Source organism: Mytilus edulis, chromosome 4 (assembly GCF_963676685.1).
Source record: "Mytilus edulis chromosome 4, xbMytEdul2.2, whole genome shotgun sequence".
NCBI classification, from domain to species: Eukaryota; Metazoa; Mollusca; class Bivalvia; order Mytilida; family Mytilidae; genus Mytilus; species Mytilus edulis.
Genome location: NC_092347.1, coordinates 46,879,704 through 46,902,556, shown reverse-complemented (window position 1 = coordinate 46,902,556; position 22,853 = coordinate 46,879,704). Strand labels below are relative to the sequence as shown.

Genomic DNA, 22,853 nt, shown 5'->3' with positions numbered 1-22,853 from the left:
GAACCATATAAGGAGATCACTGTTCATCCTCTTTTTTAACACATACATTGTATCTCTTTCAACTTAATGTCTTGGATATTTGGTATATTTAAAGCTTTATAATGGTGAAGTACAAATTATTTTGTTCAAACTAAACTGTCATTAAAAGAGTAAGACGGTACATCAAGTTAGCAGCAACACATACACTTTTGTTCAGTTGGTTAATAAATGTATTAAGAAATGGGTGTTTTTATAATGGCCCTGTTATATGTCCTCGGTCAGTAATAATGGCCTCGGATGTCTGTAATAGCCCTCGGCGTTGCCTCGGGCCATTACAGACTTCCTCGACCATTATTATAGACCTGGACATATAACAGGGCCATTATAAAAACACCCATTCATTAATACCATAATAATCATTTAATAAAAGTGTTATTAACTGGCTGTTTCTGTAGGACGTATATGTTAGTTATACGTCCTTGGTATTCTGCACTTAGTTTTTAATATTCCCTTTTCAAAGTTTGTACATCTTGAAATGGGAATCAGGTTATCTATTCGCAAATTTGCAGAAGAAAAAAAACACTGTCATGATTTTGAATGAAAAATAGTTAGTACTCAATCAGTTTTGTACCCGACAATGGAATATATGGGATCGTCGTGTTTAATATATCTATATTTAAATCATGTTATGTTATAGCACTTTCCCATCAAAAGGTTGTTGGGCATATACAATATGTCAAAAAAAATATCAAATAAAAAGTATTTGGTCCTTCCAACTTTTACCGCATAAATATTATCTCCGAAAATCTGTGAAGTTCGTTTCGCTAAAACTTTTTTCGTTCAACTCAAATCTTATGACGAAGGTCAAACATTCACATTCTTTGTTGAAACGGAGTGTGACACACATTACTGTACGACTGTGTACTGTAAACAATCAAAAATAATGAATTCCTAGTAAAAGATTTATGGAAAATTAATCCTAAAGTGATGCTGCAGTAAGTGTAGTCCACTTAAAATACAGAAATATATTCTCTGTAATTGTTTAAAATAAAATTCGTCTGCCAATCGACCCAAGCCAATGGCGCGTTGGGAAGTTTAAGAATAAATTATTTGTTAGAAATGCTTACTGATAAAGAAGTTATTTCTTGTTGAAAGCTATTTTATATTTTTAAAGCAATTTTATTATTTTCTTATTTTGCAATGTTGTAATTCTTGCATGTGAATATTTATGTACAAAACCACGGTTGAACAGGAAAATATTGACATGGCCATGGCCTGACCTCAAAAGCGTGTTCTATAATTAGATATTACTGCAAGATATGAATATTATTAAGATATACCCATTTGACTTATAAGATTTTTGTAAGTTTTAAAACAATTTTATTTAAAAATATTTATTTATATATATATATTGATATATATATATATTGAAAATTAAAAAAAACAAACTTACAACTTCAATTCTGCACCTACATGCATATGTACACCATGCAACAGCAATATATATTACATGTACATTTACAGATGTATCTGCAATTGCATGCATTTATACAGAGACATACACATGTCTGATTTAAACAATTAATTTGTCCACAGCTTTTGTGTTTGCATTTTAATGTAAATAGGGCACATACATACTATTTGTTGCCAATTTAACAATTTTATAATGGTGTTTCCTGGATCACACATGTACAACATGTATGGAAAGGTCCGGATAATTTTTCCTCTGATGGTACTATAGCAGCACTTTCAGGACACCCTCAATTTACAAGTCACTGTTATGGATAGGAAATCAAAGTTAACTATCATTGTTTCATATTTGATTTAATTTATAATACAGTGTAATGGGGTTTTGCATTTGATACATTTGTAACTCAAATTACTTTAATAGTGATTCTGGCTGGCGAAGATATATTTGACCATTTGTTGTGCAAGTGTCAGGACTTGTATGGCAAAGAGCATAACCATTTCTTGTTGACTCAGACTGCTGAATCAATGTAGAAGACTTTTTAGGTTTTTTAAGGTTTACCAATGCAAATTGAAGCTACAATGTATAAACATGTACATGTATTTGATGGCTCATACATGTAACTAATATTTTGGTTTACTATTGGGGTTTTTCCTTATTGATTAAAACTGTGATTGCATTTTTGTACTAAAATACAAATGTTTTACCTGTAAACAGCTAATTGTATAATTATCTTTCTGGAAAGGTGTTTTATTGTTGTCCTTATTAAACAATTAGTTAGACAACAACAATCTTAAAGCTTATATAAATATGTGTTGTAGTTGCAATTAAAATATTTTTTTTTCATTCTTTGATTTTTCATGCACTGCTGTTATTTAGAAATATGAAATCTTAAAGTTAAAGTTAGAAATTAGCCCAAGGTGATTTCAGTGAAAGAGGTGTGAATCACAATGTACATACATGTACATGTCAGTTTGGAACAACTCTGGACTTTAATTAGATTATTATATATTTTAGTAAGTAACTGAAACATGGTTATAATTATTACTTGTATTTTTGGCATCAAGTGTGCAGATTTGAGATTTGGTGTCATTTAGTTAGGTTAAAAAAAGTCACCTGGTCAGAAATGTGATGTATTTATTTTGTTTTTCCTATGAAGTTGCCAACTTGGCAATTGTTTGAATATCTCTGACTAACATTTGAGTTCAAAAGATTTTCTACCATTGGAATAGATTACTGTTTGGCCGTGCAATTTTTTTTTATTTGAACATGACATCACTAATGAGTCTATTGTAGCTGAAATGTGTGTCTGATATATCGATGTACATGTATCTATCAGATGAGTGTTTGAAATTTCTAAAATGCACTGAACATTTATAGTTGGTAGGGAGATAAATGTTTAAAATTTTAAAGGGAAATATTATATATAGTGTTAACTTCAAAATAGTTATACAATTTAAATGAAAAACTTGAGGGAAACTTTCAAAGCACAAAATGGGCAACATAGGTAATTAGTATCAAAACTTTTGGACTTTTTCATAGATGCACAATATGCAGATCTAGGTCTCACTCAAACTTTGAGATATAAATTTTCATAAACCGTAATTATTTTTCTCAAAAGTTGAAAATTCTACCATTGCCATTGGATTGGTAAGATCCTGAATGAACAATAAATAAGGAAATCCTCAAATCAAAAGCACTTGAATATCTATTTTATTGCATTATTTTATAATTTAAATGAAAAGGGGAAGCTTAAGGGTTTAGACTTTTCTCTTTGTTAGGTAGGCCTCAGATTCTCAGATTTTAAATTTGATAAACTCATTGAACAATATCTTGAGACTATATCCTGAAATCATGGAGTCCTACTTTAGATGATTGATTTGAAAAATAAAGGGTGGTAATTTTACTATAGTCTATAGACATGATAGAAGATTTCTTAGGATTTTCAGTGATTTAGAATGTGGCAATTACAACAAAGGGGTCTCATTATCCTTCATGTTAACTGGTACACTCCTATTTGTAGGTCATGTAGGTGGTACTTTTCATTATATTAAAAAAAAACCATTTAAATCCAGGTGGTACTTATCAGTAGCATTAATACAGTAAAAGTCTGCCAATTTCGATCATTGTAATTTATTTAATTGGAGCTGGTGCAGGAAGAAACTTTTTACTGAAACAAACCAAATTCAAGTCCTTCTTTGTACATTTCTGCCATTAAAATCAAAATAAATGCAGAGTCAATTTGCATATATTTATGTGAGTTTGAAGCTTTTATTTTACACCTTTTTTCCTAAAAACTGAAAAAGTTAATAATTCTTAGGCACCTACTTTTGGATGCCCTGCATGAAAATGTTTATGATTCTAAGGCACCAACTTTTAGATGCCCTGCATCATGCATGAATAAGTTTATAATTCTTAGGCGTAATATTTAATAAACATGATGTGAACTTGTCATCCTGTTTACTAAGATAACTCATCCCTTTCACACCTTTCACTTAATGCAATATATTGTTATTAACAGGAACTGTCTATTAATTCTTCACCTGGATGTCATGCCCACGTATTTACATTTGTATAATAATTATTTTAAATATAGTTAGTCATTTTAATATCATGATTGATTTTCATACTTTCTTTCATAAATAATGCAGTGAAAATTGATGAACAGCAATACAAGGTTAAAACAATTACAGGTGTATTAGGACCAGATCAAAAGAATTGAAAACTATAGATATAGATATACATTTGATGTATTAACATTTTTAGTATGATCAACAAAGTAAATCTCCTGACCCCTAAAATCAAATAAATGCTCTATATTATATGTGCATGTATATATTATTCGTCTAAACATCAGCCCAACAATGTTAGATCTGTAAATTTGCCTTCAAATTATACATGTTTATATATATTTATTTACATATTTTAATGAGATATGTGAAATGATGGAATCTGTGAGCTTAGTTCATGAGAGTTTAAAAAGGCATGAAAGGAAATTAAATCAAGGCAATATTTATTTTCTACTTTGAATAGAGCATAATGACTTCAGTTGAAACATGATAGATAATGTCACTAAAAGATTGGAAAACTTTAGTTGAATTTATTTTTAAATGCTTCATGTTGATAAATAAAAACTTTTAGACTGTATTGAGAGTAAATAAAGGAATTGGCAATTATTTGGAGGCCTTATTTTTCAAATTCACTGCAGTGCATGTGCAGAAATGTACATATTTACATACATGTAACATCAAAACATACAAACAGTTGACCCTTAAGCTAGGTAATGTCAGTCTTCATGCTAAACCACAGGCCCTGGCTTTCAGGCCTGTAAAAACCAACTCTACAGGCCAACAGAATCAAACTAAAATTTTCCATAAGTTCAGTTTCGGGCCTGTTGATTAAAAGTTTATCATGAAGACTTTGATAATATAAGGATTTTTTATACTGTAAATAAAATTGAAAATGGAAATGGGGAATATGTCAAAAAGACAACAACCTGACCTATGAGCAGATAACAGCTGAAAGTTCATCAATGCATTTTCAGTACAGCGAGAAAATCCTGCACCCGTGAGAAAGTACCATTACATTACTGCATAGACTTCTCAGATGTTATAAATTACCCAAGAGTTAAGGTTAAGTAACATCTTTGTGGCAAATAAGAAGAAATCAATATTGTTTTCATCATAGACAGTTTATTGCTGACTGATTCCTTCTTTAATCAGGTTGATACGACTTTTAGGAATAGTAAAGATAAATCTATATATTGTGTACTTTTGGTTTAATTTCCATTTACCTGATGTTTCTCGGAACAACAAACTCCTGTAAACAGATCAATTTTGAAATACTTAGAAATCAATGTTTTCGTGAAATAAAACCTGAAGTAAATTAGTTACTGGCACTGCAGAGGTTTGCTGTTTACTTCAGTTTTGTTTTTAATTATCTTGTATCGAGAAAAAAACAAAATTCACTGAAAAATTAATAAATTTAAATTAAAAAAATATCACCAAAGTGAAAAATGAATTATATATATGGAATAATCTTTAATGATGTACTATATTTTGATATTGTTTAAATGTACTTGGGGTTTTAATAATCCTTGTCTGCTCATTGCAGGCCAAAGAAAGGTTATGTATAATAAGCCGGAAGAATGTAGATACATGTATAAGATATATAACTTGGAATAGTTAACTGACAAGCCTGTTGGGCAAACGTAGTAAATGTGCAGTCATAATAAAATTTTAAAGGCCTGCAGAAGAGTAAAACTTCTTGATCACACGGAAATCTTCAACTGTCATTGGACTATAACCATGTGCAGAGTAATGTCTTTTTACTTTCCTTGTTTCCAGTTGTCACAAATGTTATATCTGTTTATCATGTAGTGATCAGATCATTATATTTATAGTGATATTCCTTATTTTAAGTTCATGTGTAGAGATTGTTTGATTGATGTATACATGCTTGTTCAGTGACAGATATTACCTGGATATCTAGGATTAATAATTTATAACATTATAGTATGGTATATATATGAGCATCTATCCTGTATTGTTCTCAATAGACTGAAGTGTCAGCTCATAAGGTCTACAGGAAGAGTTTGCTGTGGCATCCTTCTTTGACATCATTCTGACTCAAAGCTTAACAGTCTTTTCTTCTCCTAGTGCTTAGCAGACAACTATTAAAGCATCAGAATCCAATTTTAAAGTGCCAGGTATCAAACCCATGACCTTCAGCACTCCTGATAAACACAAGAGTGACAAGACCATGGGAATGGTTGTAGAATTTTATTCCTGGTTGTACCAGTATTGTGTACATATAGAACCAAGTGTTTGATATTGTTAGTAGCTGATCATTCCTTTTAGAGGTACATGTACATATTGTTATTGTATTATATTTGGTATAGGGAAGTTAAGTTCACCATTTTGTGTGTAGTTGTCTTTCTTGATGATGACTTATATTCCCCTTTTTCTTTGTACGCTTTCATATCAATATGATTAAGAAGCTTTTGTTGTTAAAGGGGAAACACTAGTGTTATAATCAGGATCTTGTGTAAATAGACTTTAGAAATAAAGTGGATACTGAAAAGATTATGGTCACTCACACAGGGAAAATAATTAATCTATTTACAACCTGTATTATGACCTGTATCATGCTATAAATATATATACAGTGTAACCTGTGTTATCCTACACACTGGGGGACAGGAAAAAAAGGTTGAATTAAGGAGGGTGTTGGAATACTCAGTTATTTTTCTGCAAGGATAGGCATATTTCCAATTTTGGGACCATAAAAAAGTGTCGGTTAATCAAGGATTTTGGAAAACTCGGGTGTCAGTTAAGGCAGGTTGCACTGTATATGTTAATATTTGTATATGTATGACTCTGCTTGTGTTCATGTAACCCTGGTTGAATATTACGAAATTCAATGTGACTTTTATAATGTTGTTATCCCTTTAAATTTTTAATATTTCACATACAACTGTGGCTATGACTTTTGTCCTTCACATTCATTGATTATTTATGGTAAAAGTAAGAAAGGGTAAATGTATTCATATAAATGCAGTATATATTATACTTAAAGTCAACTTTAGAGTCGCAGTAGGATGTTATAGATTATATGCTGTTAGGACTTCTATGTCTGGGTTAGTTCTACTTCTAATAGATATTGATATTTTCCTGTTGCAAATATTAGCTGATAGAATTCTATCTTTTGACATTTGATATTATTTGTATTAAATTTATATCATTTGAACAGCCTATATGACTTTATCATAAGATTTTATTTCATAGAAAAACACCAAAGCCTGAATTCAATCTTGAAAAGTTTGATTATTTTTTTTCTTTTCAATTCCTTCCAAACGGAAACTGTTCAAATGAAAAAGATTTTAAACTGAATAATTTATTGTATATGGCCTAAATAACATGTTTAATACATTACCATACTACCTTGAAGCCAGATAATATTGATCGTTTCATGCCAGGGATCACAGGTAAACATATCATATACATGTATATTTCAAATATATATTGCCGATATACTGTTGAGTAATAATTTCAATGGTCTATTGGTTTTAATTATGAGAATATGGGTTTTAACTTCTCTTAAATGAAAAAAAATTTTATTTTTGGAATCGATCTTTTTGTATAGAAATAAAGAGGAATTGAAAAAGTTAAAAACCGTTGTATGTTTGTTAATAATAAAGGTAGTTTCTTTATTGATACCAAAAATAAATAGGTAAAATCCATAATAATTCATCTAGTGATAAGACTGCAAACTGTTTTATGGTGACAGCAATAATAACTGATCAAGTTGTTAAGAATTAGTATTGATTTGGATGAATATTGTTTCAGTTTTTATAAGGATAGACTTTTCATATTTTAATAGCAGGATAAAACTTGTGTGTGGTGCAGTTTTTATTATAACTACATTATATCATGTCTTTCAACCTATTGTACATGTGAATGCATGTTTACAGTTACATGTTGTATCAACAAAGTAATTAGCTATTTATACAACAGGAAATCAGATGATTTATTTCCCAATCGAACGATTAAGTAAAAAGTGTATACATTTTAGTATTAGCTGAAACTTAATCTTAGGTGAATGTGGTATAGGATAGTATTTGTATATCATTTCTCAACCTTAACAACCAAACATTTATCAATCGCCAAAAAAATGTAGAACATTTATTTTAAAATAATTATGTAATTATATAAATAAAATTCACCACTACCTTCTATTTATTCTTTATACAGATATCCATACTTGAAACTAAATTATCTTAAATTCTGAAGATAATGATTTAAAAAAAAAGTAATGATTAGTAATGTCAGTAACTGATTAAAATTACAAGAAGACATATGTACTTGTATGGCTTTAACAGATAACGTTTCTTTTTAGGGATAGTATGCGGAGATGTCAGCTGATCACCCAGCATGCAGCATTGTAAACAGAGTGATTTTAATCCATTAGACATCTTAGCCACAGCTGCTGCATTGAAACAGACTGATAAACCTGAAACGAAACAAAAAATTGTTATTGTCAAACCAAAAGAAGGAGTCAAAATCATAAATCCTAAAGATCATGCAACCTCCTCATGTTCAACAAATGAGAAAAAGACAAACACAAAACCTATTGGATTGATTCGGACTACTAGCTTTGTTGAAGATGGTGTGAAAAAAGTCAAACTTACTATAAGTTCGGAGTTGGAAAAAATGCTCAATGAGCATAATTATGGAAGTATACAAAAAGTAAGCGCGGGAAATAAAACAGTTCTAAAATTGCCAGATGTTTTGTCCTTGGGGAATGATAAGAAAGTTATTGTAAAACTTGTTGACAAATCAGGTGATCATGTGAACCGTGACCAGTTATTGGCAGGTGTAAATAGTACTGATAAAGATAGCCCCAAGGAAACGACTACATCAAATCAAGAGAGTGGAAATGATGGGCACAAAGAGAATAAATCTGACCAAGTATGCGATGGTCAAAATACAGAGACATTGTCCGAAGATTTAGATACAAAATTGCAGTCTTTAAAGGAAAGTAATCTGTCAGTTGAAGATCTAAGGAATGATTTAATCTTAGATCATGAAAATGGTGAATTAAAACATGTAGATTCAGAGGAGAGTTTGACTGAGAGCACTGGGAGAAAGGAATCCTGCTCCAGTTATACTGTACCAGTCTGTAAACCAGTTCAAATTGAGGATTTTGATGTTTGTAATGAGAGGATAGACTCTGATATCAGGTCACCTGTTTATGAGGATATTGATTTTAATGAATCACATAAAACTCCACCCAATGATCAAACTATATTGGAATCTAATACAAACAGTGATCAGATTCTAAATATAAAACAGTCGATTGAAGAAGAAGAAGAAAATCATGATCAAGACACAGCATTATTGACGAATACAGAATATTCAATATCTACATGGTCAGATAAAGAGAATAAAATATTGGAGAAAGATGGAAAATATCAATATGGTGATAATGAGATACTACCTGGTAAAGTAGACACAGGTGCTAATAACATAGACAGATGTGACATGGGGATGTCACAAGTTCTGGATAAAGTTGAAACATATGCCGCTGTTCATGAAAAACAGACTAACATTGAAGATACTTCGGAGGAAAGTCCATCCCTGGATAGTTATTCAAGCAGAGCCACATTTTCAATGCAAGATCATGAGTATGCTGAGAAATATTGTGATGACTCATCAGAAAAAAGAAATGACAAACTCCATGATTTACATCTAGTAAATGAATTTTCACAAGACAGTGGCTTTAGTGATTCAGGATTATCACCTGACGGTTTAGAATCGAGAACATATAGACGTGATAGTCCATCTTTAATACCTGTCAAAACAGACATGTTACCTTCGTTTGATTTGAACGATGTCAATAAGGCAAGAGACGCAATTGTTGCTTTGGTAAATTCTAATGCGCTACCAGTCGTACCTCATGGGACTAATTCTCAATCTAGTTCAACTAAAACATCACCAAAAGTTGGTAAATTTTCTATCGGAACATTTGCTTCTGTCTGTAACTCCACTCTTGGTCTTCAATCACCAGAAAAGAGTCAAATTGCATTCGGGCAAAGGATTGCCACTTCTCTTCTATCAAACAATATTTGTCAACAAAACAAAAGTGAAAGTGCTGTAACATGTGTTCAGAATAATTCAACTGAACATATTGAACATGATCATGACTATAGTCTTCCATATCATGCCAGACCAAGTAATATACCGTTCTCAGTTCAAAAGGTCAACAAGGAAATAGCTGGCAAGGGGAAAACAAAGGAGAAAAAGAGTGATGGAAATGAAAAAAGAATAAAGCGCTCAGGAAGTTCAGAGTCAAAAGAAGACAAAACATTTGATTTGATAACTGGAGAAAGTGAGAAAAAGAGCAACAAAAGTGAAAAACTGGCAGAATTCCTTAAGAATAGTACATCAGACTCAAAATTAAAAATTCAAGGAAGTTACAAAGATGATTTCGTTTATTTTCTTAATACAAACTTCCGTAGTCGAAGGAGAGCTAGTCAAGACATTCCACCGTCAGTACCATCAGATAAAATTATTGTGCCACTTCCTAAACCAGGGGATATCATTGTGCCCCACTTGACAAATGAGGATTTGGAAGCCATACGATTGGGTAAACATAGCACATTGTCAAATGGTCCACACGCTAATGGAAGTCTGTCATCAACAGTAACACAGACGTCATTACCAGCCACTGTTTCTACCGCGCTGAGAAACCAAACAAATGGCGTTATGACAGATATTGAAAGTGGAATCATTAATACAATATTAAGTATGGAAACTGAACCATGTGCCGATACCACTGACCCTGTATTGTTTGGAAATGGAAATGAAAATTTTAATATCAATTTCTCCGATCAGTTGACACCTGAACAAATGGAAATTTTATATAGTGCTGTGGATCAAGTCCAGAGTATTGACAGCACATCAAGTGATAAAGAAAACGCTGGTGACACAATACAGGGCAAAGGCGTGACGTCTGACCTGAATGGGGAACCAGCTTGTGTGGAAATCAAAACAGGTATGTACAAGGCTAAAATTATAAATTCAATGAACCCATTCAACTATTAAAAGCTTTTAAGTATGTATTTGATAACCAGAAAAGGTTTGTATGTGGTTCACTGATAATAAATACCTTGGCCTTGGGGAAATTTATCTTGAAATTCAAATAATATATATTATAACAGAAATAACCTAATAAAAATACAACATCCTGTACATTTTATATCAGAAATTAATCATCTTGTCAGATTCAGACAGTTCATTAAAAAGTGTAACCAAATTTTCAGAATTATATGATTATAACAGCAACTTTAATCTGTTATTATAGTCTGGGACTTTAAGCTGAAGTGTTACTCTACAGTACATGCTGTAATTTAAAAATTCTTCAAAATATTTGGATAATATTGACAAGGTAAAATTAATTGGCTGCTTGAGCTAGTTTATTCAAAGCTATGTGGTGCATACTGCTTTAAGTACCAATAAAAATCAATTTACAAGTTTAATAGTAACAAGATCAGGATATTGGTCTTTATTAAAATATCCAATGTTCATGAAAATTGGCCCAGATAGCACAAAATGGTAAATCTAGGTGCAATTTGCATAAATTTTAGTCCGAATATTTTTTCTGTCAACTTTTAAAAATAATTACTCCTATTCACCTGATTCACTGCATTGTTTAAAACAAAGCAAGTTTTTCCTAAGCACATGTGTTGTTCCTTTATTTAATCATTATCTGAAATTAAAAGGGTAATTATATATAAGCCAATTATATATTGATTTGAGGCCTTTAGCCAAACAGAAAGTACATGGTTTTCTTTGTTTTGGATTTAATATTTTATAACACAGTTATGTAATAATATACATGTATTAGAATCGATTCATTTCTTGTTCTGAATAGGCTCACATGAAACAAAGAACATAACATGAAACCAAATAAAAAATAAGTATAAAAAGTTGTTCATAACAACTAAACAGTGGTAGATCCAGAAAAGGGGGGGGGGTCCAGGGATTTGAACCCTCTTTTTATCTTGACGATCAATGCATTTGAATTGAGACATAGTTGGAACCCCTATTTTATTATGGGTTGGGAATGTAGTCATATATATATTCATACACGAAAAATCAAATGTTTGAATTGGTATAAAATATATTTGTGACAATTAAAAAGATAGGAATAAACCACTTATATTTTTCTTTTACTCTCTCTCTCTCAAAAAAAAAAATCAATTGTAACAAGTAACATGGCTTATAAATGATATATAATATAAAAAAGTATTTTCATGCAATAATTTTGGGAGCATTGTGTTTTAAACGTAATACATCTACACAAAGGATATTGTTGATTTTAATTACCATGTACACTGTACATGTTGTAGATGCTTAGGGGAAAGACTAACATTAAAGATTAATCATGCGCTTCCTGTACATTCATATCTGTACATTCATATAAGTATATTCATATCTGAATAAATGATTTTCTGTATTGCATGTTACACGGTGTATGTTCAATGAACTAATTGTTCTAAATGTCATATGGGAGGTATAGAATTACCCATGGAATGTGAAAAGGTTTTCAGATACACTTCTTTTATCAAATGAATACAGTAACTAAATAAAGTCATCTAATTCAAAGTCAAATGTTAAATCTCAGTGATTAAAAGTCACATTTAATGGATTGATACATAATGTAAAGCTAAAGCCTATGACTTTGAATAGACTACTTATTGTACGTAATCTAGGTCTTGGCCCTTGCATTGGGACTTCTAGAGGCTTGGATGATTTTTAAGGCAGTTTGTGTAATCACAGAAAAAAACTTGAAGGCGTTTTAAATGTTGGTGGTTCAAATGTTAGATCCGCTATATTTTGATATAAACTACATTTATCTCAAGGTCTTGGTTCTTTTATTCTGACGGGTCATGCTTCATTGATTTCCTATATAATCAACTAATTTTCCCCAAGAGGGGGGACCTGGGCCCCTGAAAAACCCTCTAAATCCACCTCTGCTACATTTTGTAGCTATAGTAACGTAATTGTAAGTGAAATATAAAAAAACTGAATACTCAGTGGCGGATCCAGCCATTTTAAAAAGGGGGAGTTCGAATTCCCAACCCAGGACAAAGGGGGAGGGGGGGTTCCAACTTTATGTCCCCATTCAAATGCATTGATCGGCCAAGAAAAAGGGGGGCGTTCCAACCCCCCTCTGGATCCGCCAATGATACTTTTATAATAATTAGCATAAATAATAGTACACATAGATATTATAATACAATTCAATCATTGATCTGATAAGAATATTTTTGTAATATTTTCTATTTCAAAATTTTGTGCTGACTTATCTAGTGTTTCTAGCTATATACAGCCAGCTTGGTATTTTAGATAAAAAGGCCAGCTGTCACATGATGTACAGTATGTGCTGTACATGTGTGCAATGTTTTTTCCTGATATTAAAACCATGTACATGTTTATATATAATTTCAAATATTATCATGATTATCAACATGAATAATCAATACTTTGGGGTTGAAACCATATATTTTTAATGGGAAATTGGGAATTCATTGATATTTTAATACTAATAGGTTTCAAGTATGTTATTTTTTAACCACATATTTTTACTTTAAATGTGATTTATATCTACATGTATATTAAAGAGAAGACCTTTTTTTTGCTTTTTCCCTAGCTACACGATTTAATTTATTGACTTTATTGTATTTGTCATGTTTGTTATCCACATGTTTGGATTATTTTAGAGGGAGGGGATTACTAGGTTATGGTAAAAAAAATGATTTCCAAATCATCTTCATTTTAAGTCTATCCTATACTCAGATTTATGTCAAGTACAAAATTTATTTCCATTTTCCATGTTAATACATTACATGCATGGTCAGTACTATAAAGATATGGTTAAAGGAACCTACAACATACCCAATCAACAAGACACTAAAATCTAACTAAATGAAACTATGATTAAAAAAAACCTGGCTTTTGTACTGGACAGGAAGATTCCTAAATGAAATTAACATTGCTTTAATACTAGCCAAAATTGATTCCAAAACAAACTGAATATATCAATTGTACTACATAAGCTTGGAACGTTAAGTATAACTTCATGCTAATGTACATTTATCAGTTGACAATTTTGGATATAACGATAAACATGAGGATTTAATTTGCAGAATTAGGAATTTCATCTCATAATTTATTACAAATTTTATATGGTCTTCTGTTACTATTATAATGAACTTTAAAGTACATAAGAAATGTAACATAGTTATCAGTTACATAAAGTAGTTTACTGGACTACACCTGATGTTTGTCAGGTAAAAACATATACATTGTAAGTGCATGCATTTCACAACAAAGGTAAGAAAACAACAATCCTACAAAACAAACATCCTTCTCACACATTCTCACAAGTCAAATTATTGACAGGTGTGACTTTAACATTAACACCCAAACACTTTAAAAACACTTAGGGTTATTAGCTATAGGTGCTCATTATATGTCTTGTCCATTGAATTAATTTACTTACAAATATACATGTATTCATTATCATGAAAAGATTAAGAAATATGTTCATAAGTTGAGAAAGACCATGCAAACAAGTTTTGCATAGCCCTCAGAGAGGGTCCCACCTCACCATGAAATTCCAGTCCGTAGGACCAGTATACATGTATATACGTACACTATAAAACTCGTAATATTGCTTAGTATGATAATTTTCCCTGATATAAATTAAAATCAATCGATTTACAAAATTATTAGGACTCTTTTAAGTGTTGTTGAATTTGGCCGGCGTATATACAATTGTGTAATTGACAGTAAGGTGTGTAAATCTAAAAAAAGGTATGAGACAATTAAAAATGTATATATCAACCAAAAAACAAATGGAGCAGATGTTAGAAACTATAGGTCTCAACAAGAAGCAAAATCCAAACAGCATAGCAAGGCTATAAAAGATTTTATAGTAATATGATAAACAATGAATTGCCATGGCCTGTCCTAGGGGAAATAATTATTTGCAGGATGGGTAACTGTTGCATCAGTAAAACTCAAATAGGGGTTTTAAAAAATTCAGTTAGGAAAGAACTAATTGTGATCCAAGTAAGACTCAAATAAGAGTTTTACAAAATTCAGTTAGGCAAGAACTAATTGTGATCCAAGCTTGAAGACAACATTATGTATTTCCTGTGATATTTCAAGAATAATATCTCGGAAAATTTAATGTAGTACAAAGCCCTTTATTTGATATTTTTCAGGGTCTCCAGAAACACCTACTCCAAAAGAGACGACTGCAACAAGTGACAAGAGTTTACCAGGAAACTCAGATTCTTCAGAACAACTTGATTTGTTAAATGATGATATGAAATTGTTTACATCAACTCCAGATGTGTCCAAAAATAAATCTGAAGAGACTGATGCACCTTGGATTGTAACCGTCAGCATGTTTTGGAACGACTTGCCTGCAATTATGTTGGAAAACTTACCATATTTACGTTTAGTTGACATTCATAAACAAATTCTTCCTGCCAAAGACACGGGTATTTTAAAAAAACGATGCCAGCTTTTGGGAATTGTTGTTAAAAATTGTTCAGAAATGCAAAGATATTTCCTTGTTCAGTATGGAAGGGCATTTAGTTCCAAAAGTAATTTAATAATAAGTAAAGTAAATGCAGAGTTTTTAATTGGATATTATGTGAATCCAGTGACCAAATTACCAAGATCATCATCAGAAGACCATCCACAGCCAAAAGTTAAGCCAACTAAAATCTCCAGACCAAGATCAAGGCCACCAAGTAGAACTGACAGGTAAATAGACAATATTCATGTTGGAATTACTGAATTAGGACATGCTTTTTATACAACTGGAAAAATTAAAAAAAATTTGGTCGTGTATTGGTATCACATTGTCAGTGTCAGCGAAGACGGATGATTTGCAGAGTACTGGTTAATCATTCATCATCATGCTCATTATATTAGGAGGAAGAAAAGATGCATTATGATAACCATCAATTAATGATTTGATCATTTTAAAATGCCTGTCACCAAACTAGTATATATATATATGTGTTGGTCTGTCAGCGGCCAGGCCAATACATATATATCACTAAAAAGCTAGATATTGCTTTGATATAATTTCATAATTATTTGAATAGGTTATACATGTTATAAATTAAAGATAGCTGTAGGTCACAGACAAACCAGAGTATAGTCTGGTCAATATTTTTGGAGAAAAAAAAACACTAATTTTAATACTACATGTACCTATAAATGATTTTTAAAATGTTTTAACATGAACCTATCAACCTAAAGTTATGCAACTTATGTTATTTTAACTATCAGGTTTGAGTCAATCTTTTACTTGTGACAGGCAAACTCAAGTACATGTATACAATATATACCGTTTTGCAAAGTTAGTATCACTTATATTTGGTTCTCCTGTACTTAATAGAATTGTGGTACATGTAATTGTCTATAATCACCTGTCACCTTTATTTACACCTGGTTGTTTATTTCTAATAGGAATATCAAGATGAATAACATTGATTGTCTTTTTACTTAATATATATATCTATTATAATGAATTGTAATTATATAATGAATTGTAATTATATAATGAATTGTAATTATATAATGAATTGTAATTATATAATGAATTGCAGGTTGTCTATATCATTGGCGATGTCATTGGTTAAGAAGAATGGTTCAATTTATTTGCTTACAAACAAAATGTTCCTTAATGCATGGCAAAAGAATCGTACCCATTAACAAAAGACATTTTGTAACTACATTTAAAAAAAAAAAGATAATTAAATTTTATGTGAAAAAAATTTAAAATGAAGAAAAAAACCATATTGAAGTCCAATATCATTTCTGATTTTGTCTGGCTTGCGAGACATAGCAATCCTACATTCTGTTGTACATGTACATGTCTGCTTTATAAAAATAAGAAGATGTGGTATAATATATTCTTATAGTGCCTTCCAAAATAAGCTAAACCCATAACAAATAGTCAGCTGTGAAAGGCTCCAATATATACGACAAATGTAAAACAAGAAAACTAACAGCCTAATATATGTACGAACTATCAAAAATGAACAAAAAACAAATATGATACACAGAAATAAATAACAACCACTGAATTACAGGCTCCTGACATGGGACAAGCACTAATAGAATGTGGCTGGGTTAAACATGTAAGAGGGCACCTGTAACCTTCCCCCATACCTGGGAAAGTGTTGTAACAGTCATAATAGTACAACAAAAGAACGAACTATAAAAATCAGTTGAAAAATGCTTAACACAACATTAAGTTGAGGCAGTCCCATTGCATTGATAGTGTTTTTATCATGTTTGTGTTACTTTTTGAAGTTTTCTTGTATAAATTCCATTGTTTATGTAATATTATAATGAAGTTATTTACATCAAACAAACGGAATCACTCATTTTCATCATATCAATTTCACAGAAATAACTAAATTTTCTATCACCATGCATGTATATCATGTATACCATGTACTTGTTTCTATCAACATTTATCTAGATCTTTTTGGGTTTTTTTTCAGTGAGAAGACAAGGACAGTTGTTCCTCAGAAAAAACCTCCAGTTATAGCGGAGCCACCTCCTCCAGCTCCACTTGGGCGAACACGTCATAAGAAGATCAATTTTCTGGAATTACTAAAAGGTGATTCAAACAGCAACTCCACAGAAAATTCTGTAACAGAACATGTTGAAGAAAAGAAATCAGAAGGAAGCATTTCTGTCGTAGTGGTTCAACCCCCTGTTGGTTGGAAAAAATCGGATTCGTCAGTTAAAAAAATTGAAGTAGGAAAGAAAACTGTTAAACGCTTGCATTCAGGAAGTGAAATAAACAAAAAGAAATCAGAAGAATGTCAGACAATTGATTCTATGGGTGATGATGATATTGAGAATAGAAATTTGACATGGCTCTGTAAAAAAAGGCAAAAGATTCCACTGAAAGTGAATAAAAAGGTCAAGAAACCAGGTTCACTAAAAGTAAAATGGACAATTTTTAACAAAGCAAGTAGGAAAAACTTGATTAAGAAAAAGAAACAGAGGGAGGTATTATCTGTTGTGCATAAAGATATTTTACCTAATAACAGTCATTTAAACAATATACAGCCAGGCAATGTGTTCATGGATTTATATAACAATGAAAATTCTTCGTGTGTTCGTTGTTGCACATGTAACAAGATATTTTCAATAGAGGCTTTCCTCTCACATCAGCATGATAATGGGGGTGATGGAAAACTGATTTCCGTTGTTAATCCACAAAGTTTAAGTCTCAGGGATGCATCAGATTCACAAAAGAAAATTTGGCGCAACTTTCAGCTTAAAAGGAAACGATTCAACAACAATAAAATAACAACAGTTCAAAATGGGTTACCCAAAATACAAATTGTAGAAAGACAAAATGATTTGGAGAAAAGAACTCTGATTGTTAAACCTCCGTCAAACAAATCTGTGCGTATCAGTTCTAGGAAGCGTAAACAAAAACAATTGTATCCCATCGAAAACTATTCTTATAGTTCTGTTGTTAAACACGAAGGACAAGATGCATCGTCACCTTCACCCAACAAAATCATCAAAGTTTCCAATGCTCTAGCTGATAATGTCGTCACAGAGTCAAATGGACCAATATTAACAAGTTTCACTGCCTTAGAACATGATGTGTGATTGTGTACATGTACAGAATGTATGGATATTTAGATGTATGTTATAAGTGATTTTCTTGTTCTGTTACGTCAGTTTTGTTTGTTTGTTTGTTAGAAACATCATGCTATAGATGGTCTTATATGTAACAAAGCGTACACCAAATGCTAGGTATTGAACATGTTCATGATGTTTATAATTTAGAATATTGCAATCAAATTATTTGAAACTGACAGATACCATGTTAGTTTGCCAAGTCATACTCCATAACAATATTTTCTTGCTAAATTCCTGATCTTTTTAAACATTATTAAATTTAAAGGTCAATTGATCTATTGTGGGAAGGTATTCTAAAAGGTCTACTATCTTCAAACTGGAATTTTTCTTGTGCATTCTTATAAATGGAGATCATGTACTTTTATCATGTTAATTGTAAAATTAAAAGTATGTAACTTTTTTCTTTTTAATCTGAACGGAAAACCAACAGAAATATGTGTAAATATAATTGCTTGAAGTTAAATTTCTTTTTTTTATTATTATTTTCAAATGAACTCCAAATTTAAAGGATTGAGCACAGTAAAATTCATGTGAATGGTGTGATATTGAAACATATTTTTTCTTGGTGTAAAACTGGTATTAATAAGGGGGAAAAAATGAAAATGTGATCAAATGCTAAAAGGTAAAATGAATATTCTAGAATAGATAACAGACTACATTTTGTATCACATAAACAATACTTGTATAAACATGAAACACATGTATTTAACAAAATCAATGATTCATCATTAAAATTTGAAACCTAGCTGAGTATAGCATGTGATCACTGATGGCAAATCAATGATATTGATTTTGAAGAGTTTATTAGTCTCAATATTGATATTTCTTGGGAATTATGATATGAATTTATATTGTAAACTAATGTTACTACATTGGTATTATGAAATTTATGGCTAGATATATATATGAGTTGAGTCATTATCTTGGTTTGCAAGGTTAGATGTACATGTACGTAAGATCACAGTAAAATTATTAACTATCAGCATAAAATTATCAGTGAATAATGTTTATTATAAATAGGGTTGTTGCATGAATACATACATGTACATGTATTGATTTATGTTCAAAATAGTTTTTTCCATACTATGATTACAAGCTGTGTCAATAGTATTATGAAACATTCAATAATCCTGAAAAACAGCGTAAAAATTACTATTAGTTTTATCAACATATTAAAAAATCCTATAACTTTTTATAATCCTACATATGCATTCAAGATCGGTGTTGAAAAATATGAATAAAAAAATCTTAAAAAGTTTTGCTTGTTGAGTTTCACATGGTTATGAGTGTAATAAGAAGTGACTAAGGATTAAACATTGCTTGTGTGCATTGTAAAAGATTGCTTGCTGATTAAACAAAACAGAGACATCAAATAAATCATAGTGAACAACTAGTAGTACTTCTATTTTGCCCTTTGTCAGCTGTCCATATGCAAGTTATTAATAAATCAATATGCTTTTCTATATTTAATTTTTCTGACAATTTCAATTAGTTTTTCATTTTATATGTGTCTATTCTTTATTAGATTTTTAATTTGGGACATATTATAAATATATAAGAAGTAGCTTAAAATTTGTAAAGCATAATTTACAAGAGATGCCATCTTCATTGGGTTTGATTAACACAAAATTAGCAAGAGTTACTTCCCCTTTGCCATCATCATGATCATGCTGCAGGTGAACAAACAACCAAATTCAAACTTGTTATACTGATGTCTTGACAACTATTGATTCTTTGAGCCTTGCTTAATTCATCACAACCATTTATTAAGGATGTAATGTCCAACTTAAGAGTGCATCCCATGTTCTTCAATTTGGTTAGTCAAATAGGAAAGTAAACATTCATTCCTTCAAATTACTGCCCAAAGGGAAATAACTCAGAGTTAAATTTTTGTACAGCATTCACAACTCATCTTTAGGAACCTATCAAAACAGATTACAGTGTCTTATCAGTTTAATAGTTAGTATTAATGAAATCTAATAGTTAGTATTGATACAGATGCCAGGTCAAAAATTACAAAATTCATCCCAAATCCAAAATGTATTGTAGAACTACAGATTCAATTGGCAAATGATGTTGCTCTATAAAATTGCGTTATATTTACATGATAAGAAAATTCTATTAGTAGATAATGTTGACTTATTGTCACCTGTCACCCTTTGTGTAGCTGTATATTTCATAACAACAATAAACACAGAATAAGTCCAATTGAAAGTTATAGGTTATACATGTGTATGCTGCAAAATTATTGTTGATTTTGCTATTAGTAATCATAAGGAAAACATACTTGTAATGAATTATGCTGACATATTGTAATGTGGGGTCATTAATTTATGGTACAAATGTACCATAACAAACAGTTTACTTTAGTAATATTTTTGAAAGATCTAACTTATAATGGTTTGAGTTTTATCATGTTATTAAGCATTTATGAAGTATTTAGGAATTATACTGTCAAATTTTGCTTGGAATTATTGTAACCAAAAACAAAAATTATTAATGATTTTTTTTTTTACAATTTTAAAACACTTTGATGAATAGTAAAATTGGTTATTAATTAATTTGTGTTATTAACATTTGGTTTAGTTTCAGAAAGCATTTAAATGTTGTTTATTTTCTTTTGTGCATCAGGAGTAATTAAAGTATGATATATATCAGAACATATAGAGTGATTAAAAGGGATATAAACTGTAAATAGTGTTATAATTGTGTATCATATTGTAATTAGAACCTGTCAAATACTTGTGTTGTATTGGATTAGTGCTGAATCATGTTCTTATTGTTTCTTTTTTCTGTGAAAAAGTGGTAACATTTCAAATGGAATAAAGTTTTTTTCAACCAATATTTGATTTTTTTATTGTTGAGCCTGCAACTTTTGTTACAGAAAGCTGGACATAGGGATAGTGATCCGGTGATTGCGCCGACGTTAGCTAACTTCTTCAAAGCTTTATATTTTAGAAAGTGGCAGATATGGGTGTTTCATACATTTTATATAGATGCCTCATGTCACGAACTTTCCGTCAGTCACATGTCCAATGTCCTTACCTCATTTTCATGGTTCAGTGACTACTGAAAAAAAGGTGAAATTTTTTTGTTAAATTCTCTTATATAAAAATGTATTACAAGTAATAGGATGACTATATTTGGTATGTGCGTACCTTGCAAGGTCCTCATGCCCGTCAGACAGTTTTCTCGTGACCTCAACCTCATTTCATGGATCAGTTAACAAGGTTAAGTTTTGATGGTCAAGTCTATAAGCAATAGGTTTAGTATATTCAGTGTATGGAAGGACTGTAAGGTGTGCATGTCATGGTTCAGTGGTTATAGTTAAGTTTTTATACGACCCCAAAAATTTTTTAGGATCGTATAATGGTACACTGATGTCCTCGTTTGCGTCGTCGTCGTCCGAAGACACATTGGTTTCCGGATAATAACTTTAGTTTAAGTTAATAGATCTTCATGAAATTTTTTCAGAAAGTTCAATACCACAAAAGGAAGGTTGGGATTGATTTTGGGGATGATGGTTCCAACCGATTAGGAATTAGGGGCCAAAAAGGGGCCCAAAACAAACATTTACTAGTTTCAGGATAATAACTTGTGTAGAAGTATTTCAATTGCTCTGAAAAACCACAAGTAGAAGGTTTGGATTCATTTTAGGGGTTATGGGGCCAAAGTTTAGAAATTAAGGGCCAAAAAGGGGTCAAAACAAGCATTTTTCTAGTTTCAAGACAATAACTTATGTGTAATTGTATGGATCTCTCTGAAATTGTACCACAATGTACCATATAACAAAGGGGAGGCTGGGATTAGGTTTTGGGTTAATTGCCCAAAATATGTAGGAATTAGGGGCTAAAAAGAAGCATGTTTCTAGTTTCCAAACAATCATGACAATAACTTGTGTTTAAGTGTATGGATTTAACTGAAATTGTACTACAAGGTTCAATACTGCAATGGAAAGCATGGGATTGAGTTTAAGGGTTATTGCTTCAAGGGGGTTTCAAAAAGTTGGGGGGGGGGATTTTTTGTTTACCATTTTTTGAAGGGCTTCCTTTTTTTCAAAAGTTTTCAAATTTCGAATTTTGAAAAGTTTCCAAGAAGAAATCTTCAATTGCACAGTATTGTGCAATCGATTTGTAAGA

General features: G+C 31.1%; 1 protein-coding gene across 2 annotated transcripts; it reads left to right on the top strand.

Annotated features, from left to right (window-relative positions):
* The first annotated feature begins 821 nt into the window (after nucleotides 1–821).
* On the top strand, nucleotides 822–21,556 carry LOC139519809 (uncharacterized). 2 transcript variants are annotated; one of them, XM_071312077.1, is made up of 4 exons: nucleotides 822–974; nucleotides 8,345–11,002; nucleotides 15,243–15,792; nucleotides 17,550–21,556. In XM_071312077.1, exons 2-4 carry the CDS (start codon nucleotides 8,380–8,382, stop codon nucleotides 18,679–18,681), a joined length of 4,305 nt encoding a protein of 1,434 aa, XP_071168178.1. In that variant the 5' UTR covers nucleotides 822–974; nucleotides 8,345–8,379; the 3' UTR covers nucleotides 18,682–21,556. The 2 variants fall into 2 exon arrangements, with proteins under 2 accessions (XP_071168178.1, XP_071168179.1); XM_071312078.1 differs by having other exon boundaries at nucleotides 854–980; nucleotides 8,278–11,002.
* Nucleotides 21,557–22,853: the final 1,297 nt, after the last annotated feature.